This window comes from Euleptes europaea, chromosome 13, assembly GCF_029931775.1.
Source record: "Euleptes europaea isolate rEulEur1 chromosome 13, rEulEur1.hap1, whole genome shotgun sequence".
Taxonomy (NCBI): domain Eukaryota; kingdom Metazoa; phylum Chordata; class Lepidosauria; order Squamata; family Sphaerodactylidae; genus Euleptes; species Euleptes europaea.
The window spans coordinates 53,751,850-53,773,928 of NC_079324.1; the positions used below are offsets into that span (position 1 = coordinate 53,751,850).

The following is a 22,079-nucleotide window of genomic DNA, read 5'->3' on the forward strand; positions in this document are numbered from 1 at the left end:
AACTTGAAAGGCTCAGTGTGCCTGTAGGGAGTAATGGGAAATATCCAGATGATTTTGTTGGCTTCTGAAAGGAACAGAGAGACACTACCTCATCTTCAAGTTCAAGGACTTTTTCTCTGTATTCTTCCAGCTCCTGGCTGGTGACTGAGATCACTTCTTGCAGTTCCTTTTCTAGCACCATCTTGCTGTGGCCAAGAGCTTGCAATTCCATCTCCAGAGCCTGAATCCTTTCCTGGGGGCAAAGATCCATAAAGCCACCTTAGAACCACCGCTAGGGCAAGAACACAAGTTAGACTAACCAGTATTTGTGGCATACTGTACTTTATTTGTAGCATACCGTACTTTATTTTTTTAGCATTTTTTTTGCATTTCTTTATCAAATTTATGCAGATCAAGCAATCAAAATAAACACTCATACCATTAATCAACAAAGATACCTTTAATTGGGTAATAACCCTAGATATATGTTACTGAAGCAGCTGAGGATGAGTTTGGGCCAAACGGCAGAAAGGGACATGTTAATCTGGTACATTTTTGGCCCTGGAATTAACAGGACAGTGCTGGAGAAAGTTAAGCATTACTTGGATTTTTAGAACAAGCTTATTAAATAGCTAAGTGAAAAAAATATGGACCAGAGGGCCACTGCTAGTGTGGTTCAACCCATGTAGTTTGGTGGTTATAGAATCAGACTAGGTTCTGGGAGGACCTGGTTCGAATCCCCACTCTGCCAAGGAAGCTTGCCAAGTGATCTTGGGCCAGTCAGACACACTCAGCCTAATCTACCTCACTGGATTGTTGTGCGGATAAAAAGGAGGAGAGGAGAATTACATGCCAGTTCGAGTCCCCACTGGGGAGAAAGGCAGGGTATAAATTGAATAAATAAAGAAGCTGCCTGATACAGTTAGATTTCACCTGTCTAACCCAGTACAGTCTACTGACTTCAGCCACTTTCCAGGCCTTGCTGGCCAACAGCCCTTTTTATCAGAGACGCACAAAACATATATAAACTCTAGCAGTTACTGCTCTGCATTGATTCTATGCAATGCATCGTAAAGCCAGAGTGGTGTAGTGGTTAAGAGCGGTGGTTTGGAGCGGTGGACTCTGATCTGGAGAACTGAGTTTGATTTCCCACTCCTCCACATGAGTGGCGAAGGCTAATCTGGTGAACCAGGTTGGTTTCCCCACTCCTACACATTAAGCCAGCTGGGTGACCTTGGGCTAGTCACAGGTCTGTTAGAACTCTCTCAGCCCCACCTACCTCACAGGGTGTCTGTTGTGGGGAGGGGAAGGCGATTGTAAGCCGGTTTGATTCTCCCTTAAGTGGTAGAGAAAGTCAGCATATAAAAACCAACTCTTCTTCTTCTATCCCAGTTCATTCAACAACAGCCACCAACCCAACTAAGGGCTCTTACAGACAGCAACGGGGAGGGAGGGGTATGGCTCTGCCTAGAGAAATGCAACTCTATGGGACATCTGCCTACCTGGCCTGCCTGGCTATGGTCTCCATCGGTGATCTGTGCCTTTAGTTTGCTCAGCTCTGCTTCCGACGCTTCTTTTGCAGTGAGGGCTTCCTGCAGACGCCGACTTAGGATTCCGACGGCATTCTCATAGGCTTTGTGCTTTGCTTTCATCTCCTTCTGCGCCGTGTTCAGATCTGACCCCAGTCGCTTCATTTTGTGCTTCTGCTCAGTAATGGCCCTAATTTTCAAACAGAACAAGCAGACCCATTAAATTACTTTTCCAAGACACTAATGGTGTACAGTGAAGAGCTGCATATTGAAGTAAATGCTGGTAAATTCTAACAGTCTTCATTCAAAGTCCACAACCCCATGCCTTGTTCTTTGTTGGGGTGCTTTATAATCTGAGTGAAGGGGTGAATCTAGAGGATTCCATATTATTTCATGGGGCAGGGGTTCAAACAGTTGCATATGAACCCACAGTTCTGTATCTCATTCTTGCACTGCTCACACAAATTATCTCACCTGCTTTGAATACTCCCCCTCATGCATCTTTTTCTGAATAAAATGGCTGTATCATTCCAAAAAACACTGTGTAATACCTGAACATTCCTACACTTGTCTGTTTGTACCCCACATTTCTTACATCCTCCGTATCACTGGAGGAGCACTATAAACGCTACGTATATTGCCCTGGTTATCCTCCCACCCCCACTTATGTAGGAATCTTCTGTTCGCGCAAGGAGTCCTTCTGCAAACTCTGGATCCACCACCAAGTCATTTGGGCGTCACCACCAAGAAAGCCAACTGGCACACCTCCTCCTTCCTTGCTAATTAACACGAGGCTCTATTGCTGGGAAGTGTCACCGTGGCGTAGTGGTTAAGAGTGGTGGACTCTAATCTGGAGAACTGGGTTTGAGTCCCCACTCCTCCACATGAAGCCTGCTGGGGGACCTTGGGTTAGTCACAGTTCTCTCCAAACACTCTCAGCCCCACCTACCTCACAAGGTGTCTGTTGTAGGGAAGGGTAGGTGATCGTGAGCCACTTTGACACTCCTTAAAGGTAGGGAAAAGCAAGGTATCCTCTTCATTCAAAGGAGCTACCCTATTCTGAAGCAGCTTCCACTAATTTCAGTGGCCCTTCCACAGAAAAGCTTATGGGGACGCTGCATAGATCAGATCTGATTGTTCCCTCTCCCCACATTCTGATCCTTTAATGATGCCCAAAACCCATCACTGGCAACATCTGCCATACCTTGCCTCAAGCTTGCGAGAACAGAGCTCTTCCCTCCCCCTTCCCCCAGAACAAAAGAAATCGACTTAACTCTGGGCTGGAGCTCAGATGGCATGAATATTAACATTTAATTCAAGTTAATTTGACCAGAATATCAGTAGCGCATCCACAGTGCGCAGCATGAGCTGTTCAACAAATGGCCCTATGAACAGAATGTTGGCAACAATCCCAAAAAACAAAACACTCATTAATCCCACTCTATTTTTTTTATACTAATTGGGATTAAATACTAAAGGGGATAACAAACAAAAACTCGCATCACGCAGGCAAATAATTAAACAAGTCACACAAAACAAGAGGCAAACATATTGTAAGAATCAAATCCCGTCTTCTTTTAAAGCACTGTTCCCTTAAAGCCATATAATTCAGACGCATTAGCCTAAGGAAGCTACTTTTAAGAGAATTTGAGGCCACATTAACTACCCATCCGCATTAACTACCCATGGGCAGCAGTGCAGTTCTCAAAATTAGCAAGAAAGCTCGTTGATCTGTTTTGAAATTACTTAAGTGGCTTTGGGGAAGGGCCGTGGCTCCGTGGTAGAGTGTCTGCCTGGCATGCAGAAGGCCCCAGGTTCAACCCCCGGCATCTCCAGTTAAAGGGACCAGGCAAGTAGGTGATGTGAAAGACCTCTGCCTGAGACCCTGGAGAGCCTTGGAGAGGGGCTGTGGTTCAGTGGTAGAGCATCTGTTTGGCATCCAGAAGGTCCCAGGTTCAACCCCCGGCATCTCCAGTTAAAGGGACCAGGCAAGTAGGCAATGTGAAAGACCCCTGCCTGAGACCCTGGAGAGCCGCTGCCAGTCTGAGTAGACAGTACTGACCTTGGTGGACCAAAGGTCTGATTCTGTATAAGGCAGATTTGTGCCGGTCTGAGTAGACAATACTGACCTTGGTGAACCAAAGGTCTGATTCGGTATAAGGCAGATTTGTGTGTTTATGACTTTCATTAACACAACGCTCGTAGAAAAAAACCATCATTGATGAGTACGACAGCAATAATCGAATAAGCAACAGAACTAAAGGCTGCCAAATAAATAGTAGTATGTGGAGTAGCTATTGTGCAGCTACTGACTGTGTGATATTCTTGGTGCGGTATATGTAGCTAACCCATCATCAGTGGGTAGGCAAAGTCTGATACGGGTTTGGAAGTGCTTGAGATAGCAATCATTCATCTACATGGCTTCAGAAACAGTCCAAAAAATGTCCACAAAGCTTCCCTAGTTTGCCACAGGAGAGAAATTTGACCTTGCAACTCCTGGCTTCAGGTGCTATAGACCAGGGGTGTCAAACTCATTTGTTACAAGGGCCAGATATGACATAAATGTCACTTGATTGGGCCGGGCCATGCCTCGCCAGCCCAGATCGAGAGTAGGGGGGCGGCTGCCTTGGCGGCAGAGCCTGTAGTGGGCTTGCCAGCCCAGATCAGGATTGGGGGGGGGGGGCTGCCTCAGCTGGCTCCCGGGCCGGATAAGAGCTCTCAGGGGGCTGGCTCCGACTCCCGGGCAGTAAGTTTGACACCCCTACTATAGACTCTTCTCTCTGGCATTGGTCATGCTGTTTGACTTGTGCACTGGCACCTGTGAGAAAACCAGATCCTCTTTTCACGTTTCACTCCGAGTCCATTTCTTACTCTAATTTCAGACTTGTGCTCTGGTTTTGACGGAAGCCTTGGCTGCTCTCCACTCTTTGGGTTCTTGAACCTTTTCCTCAGTTCTGTCCTATCCCTTCCAGTCTAAACTAAAAGGGCAATGGAAACACCACTTAGGGCGGTGAACATAGACGGATGCATGTTCACAAGTAAAGAGGGACAGCTGCTGAGCTCTCACTGGATTAGCCTGTTAGAGGATGCAACCGTTTCAGTTCTACAGACCACCCAGACAGATATGAGAAATCCACAGAAATGAGGCCGTATTATACAATAAGCTTGCTGACATGGTTGTGTGTGCATGCAGGCACTGGAAGGTGAACAAAGATGTAAAGAAATTATTCCGCATGGCATGGCTAGGCACTCGGCTATACTCACATCTTGGCTTCCTGTTGCATTTCATCTACCTGCTGCTTTAGTGCTTCATTCATCTCGGCAAGAGCAGCCATTTGTTCTCTGTCAAACTGCAAGGACTAAAACACAAAAGACGAGCATAAGCGACACGTTTCACACCCCAAAGGATTTGTGTGTGTCAACCAAGGTATGGCCAATGAATAAACTCAAGCGAAATGACCCACACACAGTGTCCTCGCCAGCTCTCTACCACCATCCTGTAACCATAAATCGATGCTACAACATTAGTGCATCCATGTATCCCAGATACTTGGTGCTCCTTCCCCGGCATTTCTGACCCAAAAGCCATTTAGCCACTCCAAGTGACACACACCAACAGACTGAGACAAACGCTTGTTTCAGACGTATGGTTTAATTAAACTACTTATGGCTAGTGTGAAAAGTCTGAATGTTGGCCAGTCCACTACCATTAATTAGGGCACCTCAAAACCAAGATCTGACACCACAATTTGGTTTTGAGTGACATGAAGACAAAAAATAGCCACCTGAATAGCACTGACTAGTCTGAGTGGCTCAACAGAGCTTGGAAGCTAAGTAGGGTCTGCCATGATTAGTACTTGGATGGGAGGCCGCCAAGGAAAATGAGTTGCTATTCAGAGGAAGGCAATGGCAAACAGCTTTTGCTCATCTCTTGCCTTGAAAACCCCATGGCCCTGGGGTCACCATGATTCGGTTGGAACTTGACAGCACACAATGATGATGATGAACATGGAAATCCTTAGCGTTCCCTAGCACTGACTTCCTTAGGCTACAGAGAAAGCTGGCCAGAGTGGCTCAAAAGCAAAGCCTTTCACCATCTCTTGCTAGCCATCTCCCCCACCAATGAAACCAACTTTTGAAGAAACAGCATGATGTGAACCATCGTCTGCAAGTTGAATCCTAGTATCACAAACTGGTGGAGGAAAGTGCCATCAAGTCACAGCTGACTTATGGCGACCCTGTAGGGTTTCAAGGCAAGAGACGAACAAAGGGGGTTTGCTATTGCCTGCCTCCATGTCATGACCCTGGTATTCCTTGGAGGATTCCCATCCAAATACTAGCCAGGGTGAACCCTCTTAGCTTCCAAGATCTGATGAGATAGGGCTAGCCTGGGCTATCTAGGTCAGGGCATCACACACTAACCACGGTTAAAATAAATAAACCATGGTTTCATGTTAAGTCTGAACTGATATTCTATATTTATCTGGAGGGCTAAAAGGATGGGCTAGTGTTCCTCCACACCTGCAGCTGGGTTTCCATGTTGTCTCGTTCCCTCTGCGCTGCTTGCAGATGGCTTTCCAACTCTTCCATCTGCTGCCGAACCTGAGACACTTCCTTCTCCAGCCGTGATTTTTCCACCTCCACAGATTTCTTCTCCCCCTGAAGCTGCAGGAGCTCGCGTTTCAATGCCTTCATTTCAGAGTCCAGTCTCTTCTTCGTCGCTTTCAGTTCGCTGATTAATTGATCTTTCGAGCTGGCATCTCTTCGGTAAGCTTCCACCATCACCTAGATGGCAAATGAGAGTTTGAGATACTAGTTTTTTAAAAGTCATTACAGCATAAAAGACTAAAGGCTACATCTGTGAGATTCATCCATACTAAGCAAAGTGGACTCAAGCGAGTCCATCCTACAGTTATATAAGCTAATTGTTATTTTTCTGAATAAATAAATTTTATTATAATATTTTTATTAATTTTCAACTGAATAATTTTCAACTTAATTTTCAACTGAATAAATAAATTGGTTTTGATTTGCACAAATAAATAAGCCAATAAAGCATGCAGCTGCATAGCAACGTCATTCCAGGCCAGTGGAAATGTAAAGAGGCTCTCTCTTAACCACGGCCAAGAGTTCACAATTGGGACTGTGGAATCAAGGGGTTGCCACCAGACTAATATTTCCCTGGGCAAGAGAATTTACACATACAAAGTGCAATTCCCACCCCCCTTCTCCAGCAGCCCAAAATTCCACCTGAAATCCTGTTCCCAGGGGAGAAGAGACACATCAACACACATGAAGCTGCCTTATACTGAATCAGACTCTTGGTCCATCAAAGTATTGTGTACTCAGACCAGCAGCGGCTCTCCAGAGTCTCCGGCAGGGATCTTTCACATCACCTACTTGCCTAGTCCCTTTAACTGGAGATGCCGGGGATTGAACCTGGGACCTTCTGCATGCTAAGCAGATGCTCTACCACTGAGCCGCAGCCCCTCCCCAAGAACAACATTTTGGGAGGACTTTTAAGCTGCCGCATGACAGAAGGGGGGGGCAATCATGCTCCCTGGGTGGAAATCCCAATGCCCACAGAAATATCTAGTCTGGATCCAAATCATGCTTCCCTTCCTCGCATTCCCTGCCAAGAAGGATTCTATCTATGAAGGGAGGACACCTCCCCTTGTTTGGCACCCAATCGGTTGGTTATGGATAAGCAAGGATCATTATGTATTCTATTTACTTCATTTATCCCCCACCTTTCTCTCCACGTGGACACCAAACACCAAGTGGCCCACATCATTCTCCTCGCCTCCATTTTATCCTCACAACAAGCCTGTGAGGTAGACTGAAAGTGTGCGACCGGGTCACCCAGCGAGCTTCCATGGCAGAGTGGGAATTCAAACCTGGCCCTCCCAGATCCTAGCTGAGGGAGTTGGGAATGTTTAGTCTAGAGAAGAGGAGGTTGAGGGGAGACATGATTGCTCTCTTTAAGTATTTGAAGGGCTGTCACTCATAGGAGGGCAGGGAGCTGTTCCTGTTGTCAGCAGAGGATAGGACTTGCAATAATGGGTTTAAATTGCAGGCGGAAAGGTACCGGCTGGATATTAGGAGGGGAAATGTACAGTTAAGAGTTGTTCGACAGTGGAATCAGCTAGCTAGGGAGGTGGTGAGCTCCCCCTCCCTGGCAGTCTTCAAGCAGAGGCTGGACAAGCACTTGTCAGGGATGCTCTAGGCTGATCCTGCATTGAGCAGGGGGGTTGGACTAGATGGCCTGTATGGCCCCTTCCAACTCTGTGATTCTATGCTTCCAGCCTGGAACTCTAACCACCACACCGCCCTACTACATCACGCTGGCTGCATGGGCCCTGAAAGAGGTGAAATCAAAACATTAATTTGAAATGGAGGGATTTTAGAAAAGGACACACATACACACCTTTTGCTGAAGGAACTGCTCTTTCACCTTCTGCAACTGCTTCTTGAGACTTGCACTTTCATGCTGCAGATTCTCCACCTATTGAAGAAGAGTTAGTTTTTATATGCCGACTTTCTCTACCACTTAAGGAAGAAACAAACCGGCTTACAATTACCTTCCCTTCCCCTCTCCACAACAGACACCCTGGGAGGTAGGTGGAGCTGAGAGAGTGTGACTAGCCCAAGATCACCCAGCTGGCTTCAGGTGGAGTGGGGAAACAAATCCAGTTCACCAGATTAGCCTCCGCCGCTCATGTGGAGGAGTTGGGAATCAAACCCAGTTCTCCAGATTAGAGTCCACCGTGTCAAACCACCGTTCTTAACCACTACACCGCCGATTACAACTGGATATGGACTAAAAATGAAAAAATAGTTCTTGAGCCTTCAGATTTTTTTTTAAACTCCCAGAGGGATGCTAGAGGTTCTTAGGGCTTAGGGAGAAAAGGAGCTGCTGAAACTCTTCTCTTTCAAGCTAATAAATGTTAATATTCTTTCTACCGGCCAAATTCTTTACACCATTATTCTCCATGGACTTCGTTTAGCGTGTGAACTCATTAGAGAAAATCAGAAAACCACAGCTTCGCTTGCTCTTTAACGTTTCTGTTTGCAAGTAGGAAGATGCCGTGGCATTCACAGAAGGACTTCAGAGCCAATCCTACCACCTAATTCTGCTCCTGATAAACCCTTATTATCTTGACACAGACTGCGCACACCTCATTTTCTTAGCTGCTGCATGACACCTGTCTCATTCATTTCCAACGATTAAACATTGAAATCACTTGTGCACAACCCAACAGGGGGAACACTAGTAACAGCAGATGTTAAACCTACCACCAACAAGACAAATTCCTGGAAGGGTTCTACTAGAATGTGGGATATAGAAATGTATAAGCCAGATAAGCTACATGGTATTTCCCATTAACCTGGACACTGTGCTGCAGTTGGGACTTGGGGGACATGTAAATATTTTGTTGGCCTGACACTGGCTGAGCTTGCTGTGATGTTACTGAAGCGTCATAAGCATTCACAGTACAGGAAGGACTTGTCAACACATGTTTTGATTCTAATTTTTTTAAAGGAAAGAAGGGTGAATGGAGGAAGAGCTTATTACCTGACTTGATTTTATCGCTATTTCCTGCTTCAGTTGCTCCAATGTGTCCGACGCTGCCTCGGCGCCTTCTCCCAAATGCCTGACTCCTTCATTGAGGCCTTCTTTCCCTGCTTTTGCTACCTGCAGGGCCACCTCCAAGACGATCTTCTCGTTCTGCAAAAATTGGATGGTCTCATCCTTGGCGGTGGCCTCCCCCTGCAGTTCCGCCAGCCGGGACTCCACGTCATCATAACGCGTCTGAAGGTCGCTCAAGGACTCCTCGCGGGTTTGCAGCATCTCTTGAGTGGAAGTCAGCTGCTTCATGAGGTCCAGCTGCTCCTGTTGCAAAGCTTCCACCTGAAGATCTCGCTGATTCAGCGTCAATTTCACCTGAGTGGGGCAAAACCTGTTAGGATTCTCTCCCTGGCACGAGCCCACCCCTATCAGGCAATTAAGATCTAGAAGCAGGGCTCTGCCCCAAGCACCATTACCTATGTAGACTGGGCACGAGGAGGAGGAAAGGAACAGGGCTTTTCCTGGGGTGGCCCCTGAAGCTCTAGAACAGAGGTGTTGAACTCATTTGTTACAAGGGCTGGATATGACATAAATGACACTTGGTCGGGCCAGGCCAGGCCATGACTCGCCAGCCCAGATCGGGAGTGGGTGGTGGTAGCTGACTGGGTTGGCGACCCAATAAGCCCAGATCGAGGGGGAGGTGGCTGCCTTAGCTGACTCGCAGGCCGGATTAAGAGTTCCCAAGGGGCCGAATCTGCCCCCCGGGCCATATGTTTGACACCCCTGCTCTAGAATGAACTTCTGGAGGAGGTATATTGCAATCTTATTTAAATTCCAAAGCTTTGTCATGGGTACTTGGAAAACAGAAACTGTGGTGATACCTTCCCGTCAACTTTTGTTTCCACTTAATGAACTGAGCTGTTTTATTGTTGCTGATTAATTACAGTTTGTTTTTAAGGGAGCAGATAAAAGGTAAACAGGGCCTCTGACTCCTATGCAGGGGTGGTGGCAGCAGCGAGGTATGAAGGGGGGTGGGGGACAACCTGAGCTGCCACTGCCCACCAGCATTTTTGAAAGATGTGTTAAGGGGGCTTGCATCCCTTGCTTATATCTGTATATTCCCTGCCCTCACTATTTCAAGCCTAAGATGCAAATTATGAAGTCAAGCTTTCTACACTCGATTGCCTTTCAAAGAGCCCCCGGGATCTTCTAGTCATGTCCACCTGCTCTAGATCCTGCTCCAACGTTGCTGCAGAATCAGCCATTTTCCGCAGCTGTCCCTTCTCCTCCTCAAACTCCTCAAGTTTCCTCTGCAGGTCCTCTTCCACCATGCTCTTGGCCTCTTGGATCTGCAGAAAAGCTGATTCCTGGTCTAACATGTCAGCCTGTTTGAAAAAAAGAAGCCGTGAGCTCTGGCATGGAAAAACTTCGATATCGGTGCTAATAAACAGCAGATGGGAAATTTTAAAAATGGATTGACTCCAGTTTGGTCCTCTGCTTTCCTAAGAGATCCGTCTCTAATCAAAGTTGCTGAGCTTTGAAAATAATACTTCTTTAGAATGGCCAGTGTTGATCTCAGGTTATAAATGGTGATCTCCCACTTGTTGCTCTTAGGATGCAATCCTAAATACACATACTTGGGAGTAATTCCCGTTGAGCTACACTTGCTTCCTAGTATAGAACACCATGCACGATCAAGCTAGATGGTTTTAAATATGAAAACCAAGCACACACAGAAAAGAGTACCTATCTTTTCCCATTAGTTAATATGGAGAACTTTTCAAATGGTATCTCTAGTAGTAGTAGTAGAAGAAGAAGTAGAAGAAAAAGAAGAAGTAGAAGAAGAGTTGGTTTTTATACGCCGACTTTCTCTACCACTTAAGGAAGAATCAAACTGGCTTACAATCACCTTCCCTTCCCTTCCCCACAACAGACACCCTGTGAGGTGGGTGGGGCTGAGAGAGAGTGACTTGCCCAAGGTCACCCAGCTGGCTTCATGTGTAGGAGTGGGGAAACCAATTCAGTTCACCAGATTAGCCTCTGCCACTCATGTGGAGGAGCAGGGAATCAAACCCGGTTCTCCAGATCAGATTCCACCTCTCCGAACCACCACTCTTAACCACTACATCATGCTGGCTCCTTTAAAGTGAAAGAAATATTATCCATATTCACTGGTGGAAGAAGACAAGTACTCTTCGGTGTCTGCACTACCCTCGCAGAAGGCTATTTTAAGCACGAGAGATCACAAGGTTATTTTTTTTAACACCGGTGCTCCACCTGCAGCATTGATGATCAAAATGTCAGAAGGTGTTCAAACACAAAGAAAAGTTCCTTGTGTATTTCCTTTCAAAAGTGTTTCATTTTGCAGAGGAGGCAAGCAACTTATTAAATGCCAATTAGAGAATCACAACTCCCCTGTGCACAGTTACCCTACTATACAGTCAGACTACAATAGAATGAAATGAAATACCAAGTTTCCATTAAGTATCCACTTTCTGATTATACTTTTTCCCACCAGGTAGCGGGGCTTCTGTAACATTTGTCAAATATGAGGAAACAGCTGTCACTTTTAGGAGATGCTACCACATTCCAAAGCAGCCCGATAAGCCCAGCTTAGCCCGAGCCCATCAGAGCACGGGAGCTAAGCAGGGTCAGCCACATCAGTACTTGGATGGGAGACCACCAGGTAAGACTGGGATTGCCACATGGAGGAAGGCAATGGCAAGCCCCCCTGCTCCTCTGTTGCCTTGAATGCCCCATGGTTGGCAGCTCCATGAGTCATTTGCAACTTGACTGCACCTTCTTCTTCATTGCATTCCAAATTCTTTTGATTTCAGTGGAAATGAAGGTCTCCACAAATTCCATGGCAGCAAATGTCTCTGTGGCCATTGATGCTTGGTAATTAGCAGTGCGTTCCAGGCTGTTTTTCACACTGAACCGTCATTCAGGAAGTGACTGTGAAGCTGGTGCATACCTGCTTCGCATTTCTTAAGAGCCCCTTTAACACGACCTATTGTGTTTGCTCCACCCCCGCCTCAAAGAATCCCCTCAAAGAATCCCTTCAAGGAAGCATGCAAAATCACAGCCGCACGTTAGCTATGCAAACAGCAGTTGCTAATAGAAGAAACGAAGGAGCAGGCAAGTGGGGGTGGTGGAATTTTTCCTTTTGCGTTGGGACCCCGTGAATAGGCATTTTAAAGGTCGCATTTAAAAAAAGAGCTTTGAGCAAGCATCAAAATTGATCCTGCATAAATGGCCTATATGTAAAATATTTGCAAACAGGCATTTTCTTCACATGCATACATGTACACACAACCAAATGGGTGAAGGGTGTCTTACTTCTAAACAAGCATATTTAGGATTATGCACTTTTTAAGACCTGTGCCTCCACATAAATGTTGGAAAACATTTACAACTGGTCGAGAGAGCATCCCTGCGAACCTCACCTCAATGTTTTGCAGCTGTGAGGCTATCCGTTCCTTCTCTTTGATGGATCTGTGTTGAGTCTCCGTTAACTGATGAGAGAGCGTTACATTCTCTAACTTAAGGTGTTCCAGGAGGCCTACTTGGGTCATCTGCCCAGCCTTTGGGAGACAAAAAACAAAAGTAGCTATATTCTAAGCATCTTAGATGTTCTTTTACAGTAATAAAAAGGGGGGAGGGGGTACTCAAACTATTTGGGTGTACATTTTGTGTGTCCCCCATCTTGAAGGAAAGATGCACAAACAGCCCATTTTGTGATGTCAAACTACGGTTTAGTTTAAACATCATGGCAAACCATATTTAAAGAAGCTTATGTTTTGGTATCATGCCTGAATTGACAAACCATGGTTCACAATTGTTTGGCAAACCATGGTATGAAGTGGGCTTTATTTACTTCGTATATAACCCGCTTTTCTCCCCAGTGGAGACCCCAAAGAGGTTTACATCCTCCTCCTCTCCTCCGTTTTTATCCTCACAACACCTCTGCAAGGTAGGGCTAGGCCAAGAGTGTGTGACTTGCCCAAGGTCACCCAGCATGATTCCATGGTAGACTGGGGATCTGAACCTGGGTCTCCCGGATCCTAGTCTGGCACTCTAACCACTACACCACACTTGAAACAGTCATTCATACTAACTATGGTTTCATGTGGTATCTAAACTGACAAACCACAATTGTGGCTGCTGCTCCACCTCCAGAGGTCACTGTACCAAGGGAATGAATTAATGAGCAGGTGTGAAATGAAAAGAGCTATGCAGCTTTAACCCATGGCTTGCTTGTTCATTTGGAAACGCAAACCAAGGTTTAGGGTTCTAAACTATCATTAACACAAACCAAGCTTTGGTGTGATGTCTGACCTGAGCCTTTGCGTGTGCTGTATTTCAGCTTTCTAAGTGATGTGGAAGTACCCTAACAATTTTGATGCCTCAGAACCAACTGGCTTTATGCCTGTGTGTGGGGGTAAAAGTGTGTATATACACAAACATACAACTACACATACATTTATGTATATAGTGGTTTCCGAGATCCCTGTCTAAAGGTTTAGAGATAAAGGGGAAAGGGGAGGGTTTTAGAAGGATTTGGATCTGGGATGCTCTTGTACATGTTCCTTGTCAGCCACGAAGCTTCAAAGCTAGTCTCGGGCGACTCTTATCCTCACATTCACAAGACAGTAACAGGGGTTAAGGGAGAGGGCCAGTGTATTCTGCAAAGTGAAGGCGAAGAAACAATTTGTGAAAGGGAAATAATATTTTAATAAGTTCTGTAACCCCAATGCGTTTCGCATAAGCTTCTTCAGGGGGAATCTTTTTTTACTTCAGCTTGCATGGGACGCTAAAGTAGAAAAAGATTCCCCCCGAAGAAGCTTACGCGAAACGCATTGGGGTTACAGAACTTATTAAAATATTATTTCCCTTGCACCAATTATTTCTTCGCTTTTGTTGTGTTTTGGGGTGGCCCCCTTTTTCTTCCTATGGCGCAAAGCGCCACAGCACTGCAGTTGAACAATTAGTAAGGAAGAAAAGGAAAATCGTATTGACCTGTATGTTTGCCATCTCGCTTTGCAGCCTAACCCTGGCCTCCTGTGCCACAGCCAGCTGCTGCTGGTACCACTGCCGAACTTTCTGCAGCGAAGCGATCTCCGCTTGAGACGATTTCAGCTTGTTGGTCAACGTCGTGCGGTCCAGCTGCACCTGCTGAAGCTGGCTTTGCAAAGACGAAAGCTGCTGCCGGAGGTCATGAACTAAAGAACCCAGGGGGGGGGGGAGAGAAATTAAAAGGGTGCGGTCAGGGTAAACAAAACTATCTGTGGCAAAGATGATGTGCCTTAAGAAAGCATGAGCTCCCCCTGGAAAGTTCGCATTTGGCTCCTGAATGAAGAGATTAACACATATTTCTTGCATGTGAGTAAATACTGTACACCTCAGCCACAAACTATGGTTTGTTTGCCTCTTGCTTACAAACCAGTTTGTTGCAAACCATAGTCTGAGCCAATAACATAAAAGAATTATCATATGGTCTGATGGTAAAAGATTATTTCATTTCATTAATTAGTCTAAGAACCATATCCCAGTGAGATCTGGATATCCTGAATGACCTTTAAGAGTCTCAAGATAGCTTATATATACACACATTTAGCCTGAACGCAGTAAAACTCCATTGGAATTAAATCTCTTTTTGGCTGCTGCTGTTATATTTTAATCAGTGTTTTTTATTGATGCCATGATTTATTACCGTTTTCTGCTACTATGCTTTATTTCTTTGATGATGATTGTCATTATGCCATGAACTACCCCAAGAGCTGTGTGACAGGAAGAGACAGCATTAAAAATATTGAAGAGATAGCTGGCGACAAAAAATAAAAATGTTCATGATTTTGGAAAAATTTACTTTTAATACCAGAATAAGTCAAGGATATAAGGTGGGGGAAGAATTTAATAAGGTGTGGGGTAATTTGTTACTTTATTTCGGTAAAACCTCGGACTGTAATATAAGTAATTTAATTACGTAAACCAATATTTTATGTCTTAATGAGCAGAGAATTAGTGGAATGTATTAATGCTCCCATTGGGGTTTGCAAATGAAGTTCAAGAATGGTCTTTTTCTTGTTCAATGTAATTTTTGTGATGGGTTTTTTTTCTTGCAGTCTTTGTATCTATGCAGTGTTTTTTTTTTTTCTTTATTTATTTCTGATGTTCCTGTGGGTTTTTTTTTTGCACTTTCTAACAATAAAACTTATTTTAAAAAAATATTGAAGAGAAAAACACGCAGGCACCTACCTGCACTATCCTTGCTAAGGACACTCTTCTGCATGTCCTCCACTTTCCCCATGAGTCTTTGGTACTGTTCCTCTGCCACACGCAAATCATTATTAGAAGCAGCCAGGCTGGCGTTCTTGACCTCCAAGGCGGTCTGCAGCTCCGCCATGGCTCGCTCCAGGTCCCAGCAAGACTGCTTCAAGGTGGCCACCTCCGAGTTCAGGGAATCCTGTTTCTTTTGGCTGCTTTGACTGTGTTCCATCTGGGTCTGAAGCTTCATGCTCAATGCGGCAAGCTGGGTCTGCAGTTCTGTCTTTTCTTTAAGAGCCTGAGAAAACCATTTTTTAAAAAATGACAGTTCCAGAGGACATGAAAAATCCAAGTTGGTTTAGACGTTTCAGATCAGATGTCCCTTCCTCAGAGTCCTCCTTAAACTCTACTTTCCCACGTAATGCTTTATTAACCTCTCATTCTTCAACCCCCAACCTCAACAAAGCTTTTGGCAGCATTCAAACATAAGAACAAGCCATGGTTGTCCATGTGTTCCCTCCAGTTTTCTCTCATATGCAGCTTGGTAACTGAAAGGTCGTTCTGATTTGCAATGAACTACAGTTTGCAACAAACCATGGTTTGTAAGCAAGAAGCAAACAAACCCCAGTAAAGACTGAAGAGTTAGAATCGCAGAAGTGTTTATAGAAAAGTTATAGAAAACTTTATAGAAAAGTTAGAGACAACTTTATAGAAAAGTTAGAGACAACTTTATCATAAAGAATGGTGGATATTATTTCTCAGTTTTAAATGTTATGTGAATCTAAGTAGGAATCAGAATGGTAGTGATGAGGGAACAAAAGACTCTTTCTGGGAAGCTCAGAGGGAAAGGAGGGGTGGGAAAGATCTGATTCATAAGGAGACCTCTATTCATGAATTTGCCATCTGGCCTATTTTTTCAAGAATAAAACGTTACTTTTAAAGGAAAGTGGAGAAGCGCATTAATGAAAAAAAACCTCCAAAATGGAAGCAAAACAAGACTGTCAATTTGGTTAAGTGCCAACTTTGTTTTATACACAAAATAAATTGTTTGATTGTTACAAGCCCTGGTATACAAGACACAAGTACCTTCACAGGCAGTGGAAACAATTGAGGAATGTTGGCAATTTGTCACTAGGCAAAAAAAAAGTGATTCATGATGAAATGAAGTATCAAAACAGAATGAAAACCACAGAGAAAGGACAGAATAAGTATATATTTATATTTTTATAAATATATATTTTTATAAATATATTTGTACTTATAGATACAAATATAATAGATTTATAGATATAAATATAATATATTTATTTATATAAATATTTATATTTATAGACAGACTCTCCTTGGTTATCCAGGCTTAGCTGTAAAATTCTTTAAATCTCAATCTCTGTATCATTGTTCAAGGGGATCTTTTGATACACCTCAATGCTTTAAAAAAGAAAAGTCTGTACCTCGTTGGCTTCTAACGACAGTGCTTCTAGTTGCCCTTCCAGCCTCATCTTCTCTTTGAGGACCTGCATAATTTCATCATGTGTGCCCGCAATGGAGCTTTCCATCGATATACTGGGGAGAGACAAAGCACAGGGCCATGCACACGACTTCAGTGTGTATGTGGTGCTATTTATGCACACCGCATGCTTATAACAGAAGCAATATATCCATCGCCAGCTCATGATATATTTCCAACACAGACTGATATCCTGGTATAGGCAGCAAAGCTACATCAAGGCAACGCAGCTGCAACCACACCCTACTCTGCAGTGACACCATCATAAAAAATAAAAAGCAGAACTCGCTTCCAAAAATCAGCAGTTATACCAAACAACAAAACTGTGCCCAAGGAGGCAGGCCAAAGGCACAATGCTGTGTGTAACTAAAGTTGGCAGCTCAACACTCCTTGATGTGGAACTTCTGTGGACTGATAACACGTAAATGGTCCCAGTATGATGTGGATAAGGCCAGCGTGGTGTAGTGGTTAAGAGCAACGGACTCTAATCTGGAGAACTGGGTTTGATTCCCCATTCCTACACATGAAGCCTGCTGGGTGACCTTGGGCAAGTTGCAGTTCTCGCTGAACTCACTCAGCCCCACCCACCTCACAAGGTGTCTGTTGTGAGGAGGGGAAGATGAATGTAAGTCTATTTAAGACTCCTTAAAGGAGAGAAAATTGGGGTATAAAAACCAACTCCTCCTCTTCTTCTACAGCTAGGCCAGGCCATCACCACCATCACCAAAAGAAACTCAATAAACCCTTTTCTCTGCATGTGGTTTATGCCACTTCTAAGTGCAACAGAGACGCAGTTTCTAAAGAGCTATCACTTACTCTCCACTTTTACAAAAGGGATGAAAAAAATTTCATACTCCATTCAGATCACTCCCAAGCCAATAACATTAAATTAGAAGAGAAACAACAGCTTTGTCGGTTCTTGTAGGTTATCCGGGCTGTGTGACCATGGTCTTGGTATTTTCTTTCCTGACGTTTCGCCAGCAGCTGTGGCAGGCATCTTCAGAGAAGTAACACTGAAGGACAGTGTCTCATTTGTGTTATTGACTAATTACCCACCTGCTAATTAACACTTGATTTGAAAAAGACAGGCATGCAGGCATCACTACAATATAGAAGACAAACAAGCTTCTGAGACAAACAAGCTTCTGAGAAACGAAGAGTAATTGCGTTTTTAAAGGGCTGAAGTGGATAAGAGTGTCTGGGGGAAGAACCCTCAAATCTTAGTTAAGTGCAACGTGCTGGAGAGATTTCTACATTAAATACTTAACAGGTATGAAGAGGACAACTGAAGATCTAAAGACAGGAAGTAGAATTTCTGTAATGGCCCCATAAATATAACATTGGACAACCCAGTGTATCATCCAGCCCATTGAGTGGGTTGACCCTGAGCGCAGTCTCCTCGAAGAATGAATGCATGTGGTACACGGTTCTGCTGCTGGAATTAAGCAGCCTCAGTGCTGAGCACTGCCAGGAAAACACACATATAAGCTGATCGGAGCTCTTGGGATAAAACAGTGCACAACATACAACCATCCACATTTAGGATAAGATTTGAGTCCAGTAGCATCTTAAGGACCAATGAAATTTCCAAGGTATAAGCTTTCAGGAGTCAAACCTTCAGCACATACTGGTAGGAGCAGAGATTTCTGAGCCCTGATATCCCAGTCAGAAGGTGTTTAACGGAAGGGGGTCAGGAGGCAAAGGTACAATGAAAAACAGGGGTGGGAAATGTCAGGCCCGGGGCTGTTTAAGGCCCACAAAGTCATTTGGTCCGGCCCTTCGTGGGTCCTGGCAGATCTCTAGCTCAGGAGGATCTAAGACTGGCGATCCGCCCCATCCCGCAGACAGGAATAGCCTCTATTCAAGACTGATATGAGTTTGTTTTGCTGAGAAAAGGAGCATTTTCCCCCCTTGCAGAAGAGTCATTAGCTAGGACTGCCCAACAAACTTTGTTAACCCTTTCCCACCCGGGCCGTGGAGAAACGTATTCCCTCTGTACTACAAGAGGGCTGGGGGTGGAAGTGGCAACAATAGAGGGGTTGAAGGGAGCAGGGCCAGAATGCACGCAGGGGGAGCGAGTTCTTAGCCAGTGTGTCCTCATTTCATCCCTGCAGGGGGAGGTAGAAGGAGCCAGCTGTACAATCCGGCCCTGACCATGCGGAGCAGGAGCAACTCCAGCGTGTGGCTGGAATGCTACGCCCGCCCAGCTGGTGCAACAGACCATCCTGTGCCACCAGGTGGGAGAGTGCGCCACCGGTTGGATGCCTGCCTGCTTGCCCATGCCAGTAGGGGGGGTAATCTGGGGCAGCTGCCTGCCTAGGCCTTGGTCGGCTAATTTTTAAGTTGATAATGATGTTATAAATATCCCAATGGCCCTTGGCGGAAAAAAGGTTCCCCACCCCTGATGTAAAATGTAATCCGCTTGATTCAAGCAGGGAAGCAACGCTTAGGTAGTGAGAAAAGAATCCTATGTCCCTATTCAGCCTGGGGGTGGGGGTGCCCATTGTTATGAACTTGTGAATGAATTCAAGCTCAGCCATCTACAATGTGACAGCTTATACCCTGGAAATCTTGTCTGTTTTTAAGCCACTACAGGACTCAAATTTTGCTCATCTAATGCAGACCAATCCAGCTAACTACCTGAAACCATTTAGGATAAGTAATCCTTAGTCTGAAAACAAAGACGTCTCTTCAGTTTCTTAATTTTTATTTTAAAGCTCCAAGGCAGCCACTACCCTTGCCTTCTGATGGACATCGCCACAATTATGAGAGCCACAAGCTGCTCAAAACCAGCCAGATCCTTAGGAACCCTGATTCTTCCATGTATGAAGAACTGCTAGAGAGGAACTTCCCTCTCCGCAGAGCCTGGGCCTATTCATTTCAGTGCAGCAGTGGTCGCAAACTGCATTCTGGAAATCCTCGGGCTTCCTTAGAAGAAGAAGAGCTGGTTTTTATATGCCGACTTTCTCCACCACTTAAGGCAGAATCAAACTGGCTTACAATCACCTTTCCTTCTTCTCCCCACAACAGACACCCTGTGAGGTAGGTGAGGCTGAAAGAGCGTGACTGGCCCAAGGTCACCCAGCTGGCTTCGTGTGTAGGAGTGGGGAAATAAATCCGGTTCACCAGATTAACCTCCTCCACTCATGGGGAGGAGTGGGGAATCAAACCCAGTTCTCCAGATCAGATTCCACCGCTCCAAACCACCGCTCTTAACCACTACACCACGCTGACTCACTTAGACCCTTACAGGGGGATATCTCAACGAGGTCAGCAACAGCAGGCAATCTGCCTTCAACAAAAATTCGCCTGCTACTGCCAACATTTCCTTGCTACAGGCAAACGCAGGAGTGCGTTCTCTTGCTCAGTAGGCTGAACAGCAATGAGAGTTTGCCGGCACACCACACAAACCAACTGCGCACCCAGTGATCATGTCCCCAAACAAAACTTCCACAATCCACAGGACTACTACAGTACACATGGAGGCGGCAGACAAGTCAATGCAGAAAGGCTCCTGCCAACGACAAGGGGCACAGTATAAGAGAGTCATCGCACGGCATTCTTACCTGCTGGAGAGGCTGTCTCTCCGACTCCTCACCTCGCCATTCAGCTCCTGTTCCTGGCTGTGATGCTCCGTCGCAGCGGCCTGCAACACTTCCCTGATGGAAGGAAACTGTCCGGCGGCATCCAAAGGAATCTCCTGGCCGTTCACAGTGATTGAAATACCCTGCTTGCTTTCCACGCCCAGTAAAGTGCTGTGCAGACCTCTGCCGGAGACGCTGCTGTAGGTGGAGCTGTCGCTCTCGTTGCCGTCCAGCCTCAGGCCCATGTCGCTTCCGTCAATTTCCGACACGCTGTCTTCCGCCAAGGAGGAATTTTCCAGGTGGTCGTCTGGGTCGGGGGTCAGTCTGATCTCAGACACGACTGAAGTCAGGCTGTTTCTGTTTTGTCTTAGAGAAGCACTGGGTGAATCAGCAGCTGTAATGGTCCCCCCTGTGTTTTCCTCTGCATCATCGGTTCTGTAGTCAGCCAGGGATCGGATCTTACTTGACCGCGAAGGTTTGGAACTTTTCCTCTCTTTAGACTGCACTGGAAGGCCCAGGCTTCCCAGTTTAGGTCCCCGTGGGACACTGGTCCGCAAGAAGGAGTATTCTGTTGTCATAGCTACAGTGCTGGCCCTTGGCAAGATCTCTGGGTTGAACATTAGTTCAGGGTCGAGGGTACTTGAGGGACGGGTTTTAGATGTAGATTGCTTCTACAGAAGAGCAAAATAAGAGAATACAATTCTAGATCATTTAAATTAGGCCGGGAACCAATTAAAAATCTTTTACAGTGCTATGCTATGTAGGCTTACGCCGGTATAAGGCCACTAATTTCAATGGAGTGACTCTGTACTGAATGGCCCTGCCAATTAATTAATTGCCTGGGCTTTTAACTGACAATAAAGATGTTTTGCTAAGCTATCATAAAAGGCCACAAGGCTGCCTTTTTAAAGCTGCTGAAGAGAGGAGACGGTTTCCTTTTTCAGTGTGAAAACTTTAACAACAAATAGAAGTATTTGCTTGTTGTTAGGAGGCAAAGACAGGTTTTGTGTTAATCCGGGGATTGCAGCAAACCAAAACCAGTATGGTTCCATAAAATAAACAAGTTCGAGACCCATGAGCAATTTCTCAACAACCTCGTAGCCCATTAAACTGACACCACTGCACTAATAAATCAGGCATATCCCTCATGAATTCAGCAAGCTTTATGGATAGAATTGTATGGCATCACAGTGAGACATCAGTTGTTCAAAACTGTACAGAGTGTGGTCCTATCTTCAGCTTTTATTACACAAGAGCATATTGCTGAAGAGCTGCAAGAATTGCACGTAAAGCGGCATCCTTTAGGCTATCAGTTTCTGTCGGCGATGTTGCAATGGTCACGCATAGGTTGTATAGTTTGCACAGCTTCTAAGGCTCCTGCCCATGCCAAGGGCTGAGCCACAGCAGAAATTCTGTGGCCCTTCTACAAGCTGAGCTCCTGCTGCAGCCTGATTTGAAGATCACAAGCCTTACACCAGTTCAGGCCATTGGTCCTCTGCCATTGGTCTCAGGCAAGGAAAAGCCAATCCCAAAGGTGCTACCCAAGATCCTTTTAACTGGAGATGCTGTGACTATTCCTTGGACCTTCTGCATACCCTCTGCCACTGTACTGTGGTCCCTCACCCTATGTCATAGACTTAAGT

At 45.3% G+C, this 22,079-nt stretch overlaps 1 protein-coding gene across 1 annotated transcript in view; it reads right to left on the reverse strand.

Moving 5' to 3' along the window:
- The window catches only part of GOLGA3 (golgin A3), a 39,690-nt gene that overhangs the window by 11,800 nt on the left and 5,811 nt on the right, over positions 1-22,079 (reverse strand). Inside the window, exons 4-15 of the mRNA XM_056859075.1 lie at positions 20,419-21,107; positions 16,797-16,908; positions 15,337-15,643; positions 14,098-14,300; positions 12,525-12,662; positions 10,302-10,463; positions 9,085-9,453; positions 7,936-8,013; positions 6,030-6,293; positions 4,773-4,867; positions 1,482-1,698; positions 89-232 (exon numbers count right to left, since the gene is read on the reverse strand). Of these exons, the coding sequence (XP_056715053.1) occupies positions 89-232; positions 1,482-1,698; positions 4,773-4,867; positions 6,030-6,293; positions 7,936-8,013; positions 9,085-9,453; positions 10,302-10,463; positions 12,525-12,662; positions 14,098-14,300; positions 15,337-15,643; positions 16,797-16,908; positions 20,419-21,107 (2,778 nt within the window). The remainder of the gene's footprint in view (positions 1-88; positions 233-1,481; positions 1,699-4,772; positions 4,868-6,029; positions 6,294-7,935; positions 8,014-9,084; positions 9,454-10,301; positions 10,464-12,524; positions 12,663-14,097; positions 14,301-15,336; positions 15,644-16,796; positions 16,909-20,418; positions 21,108-22,079) is intronic.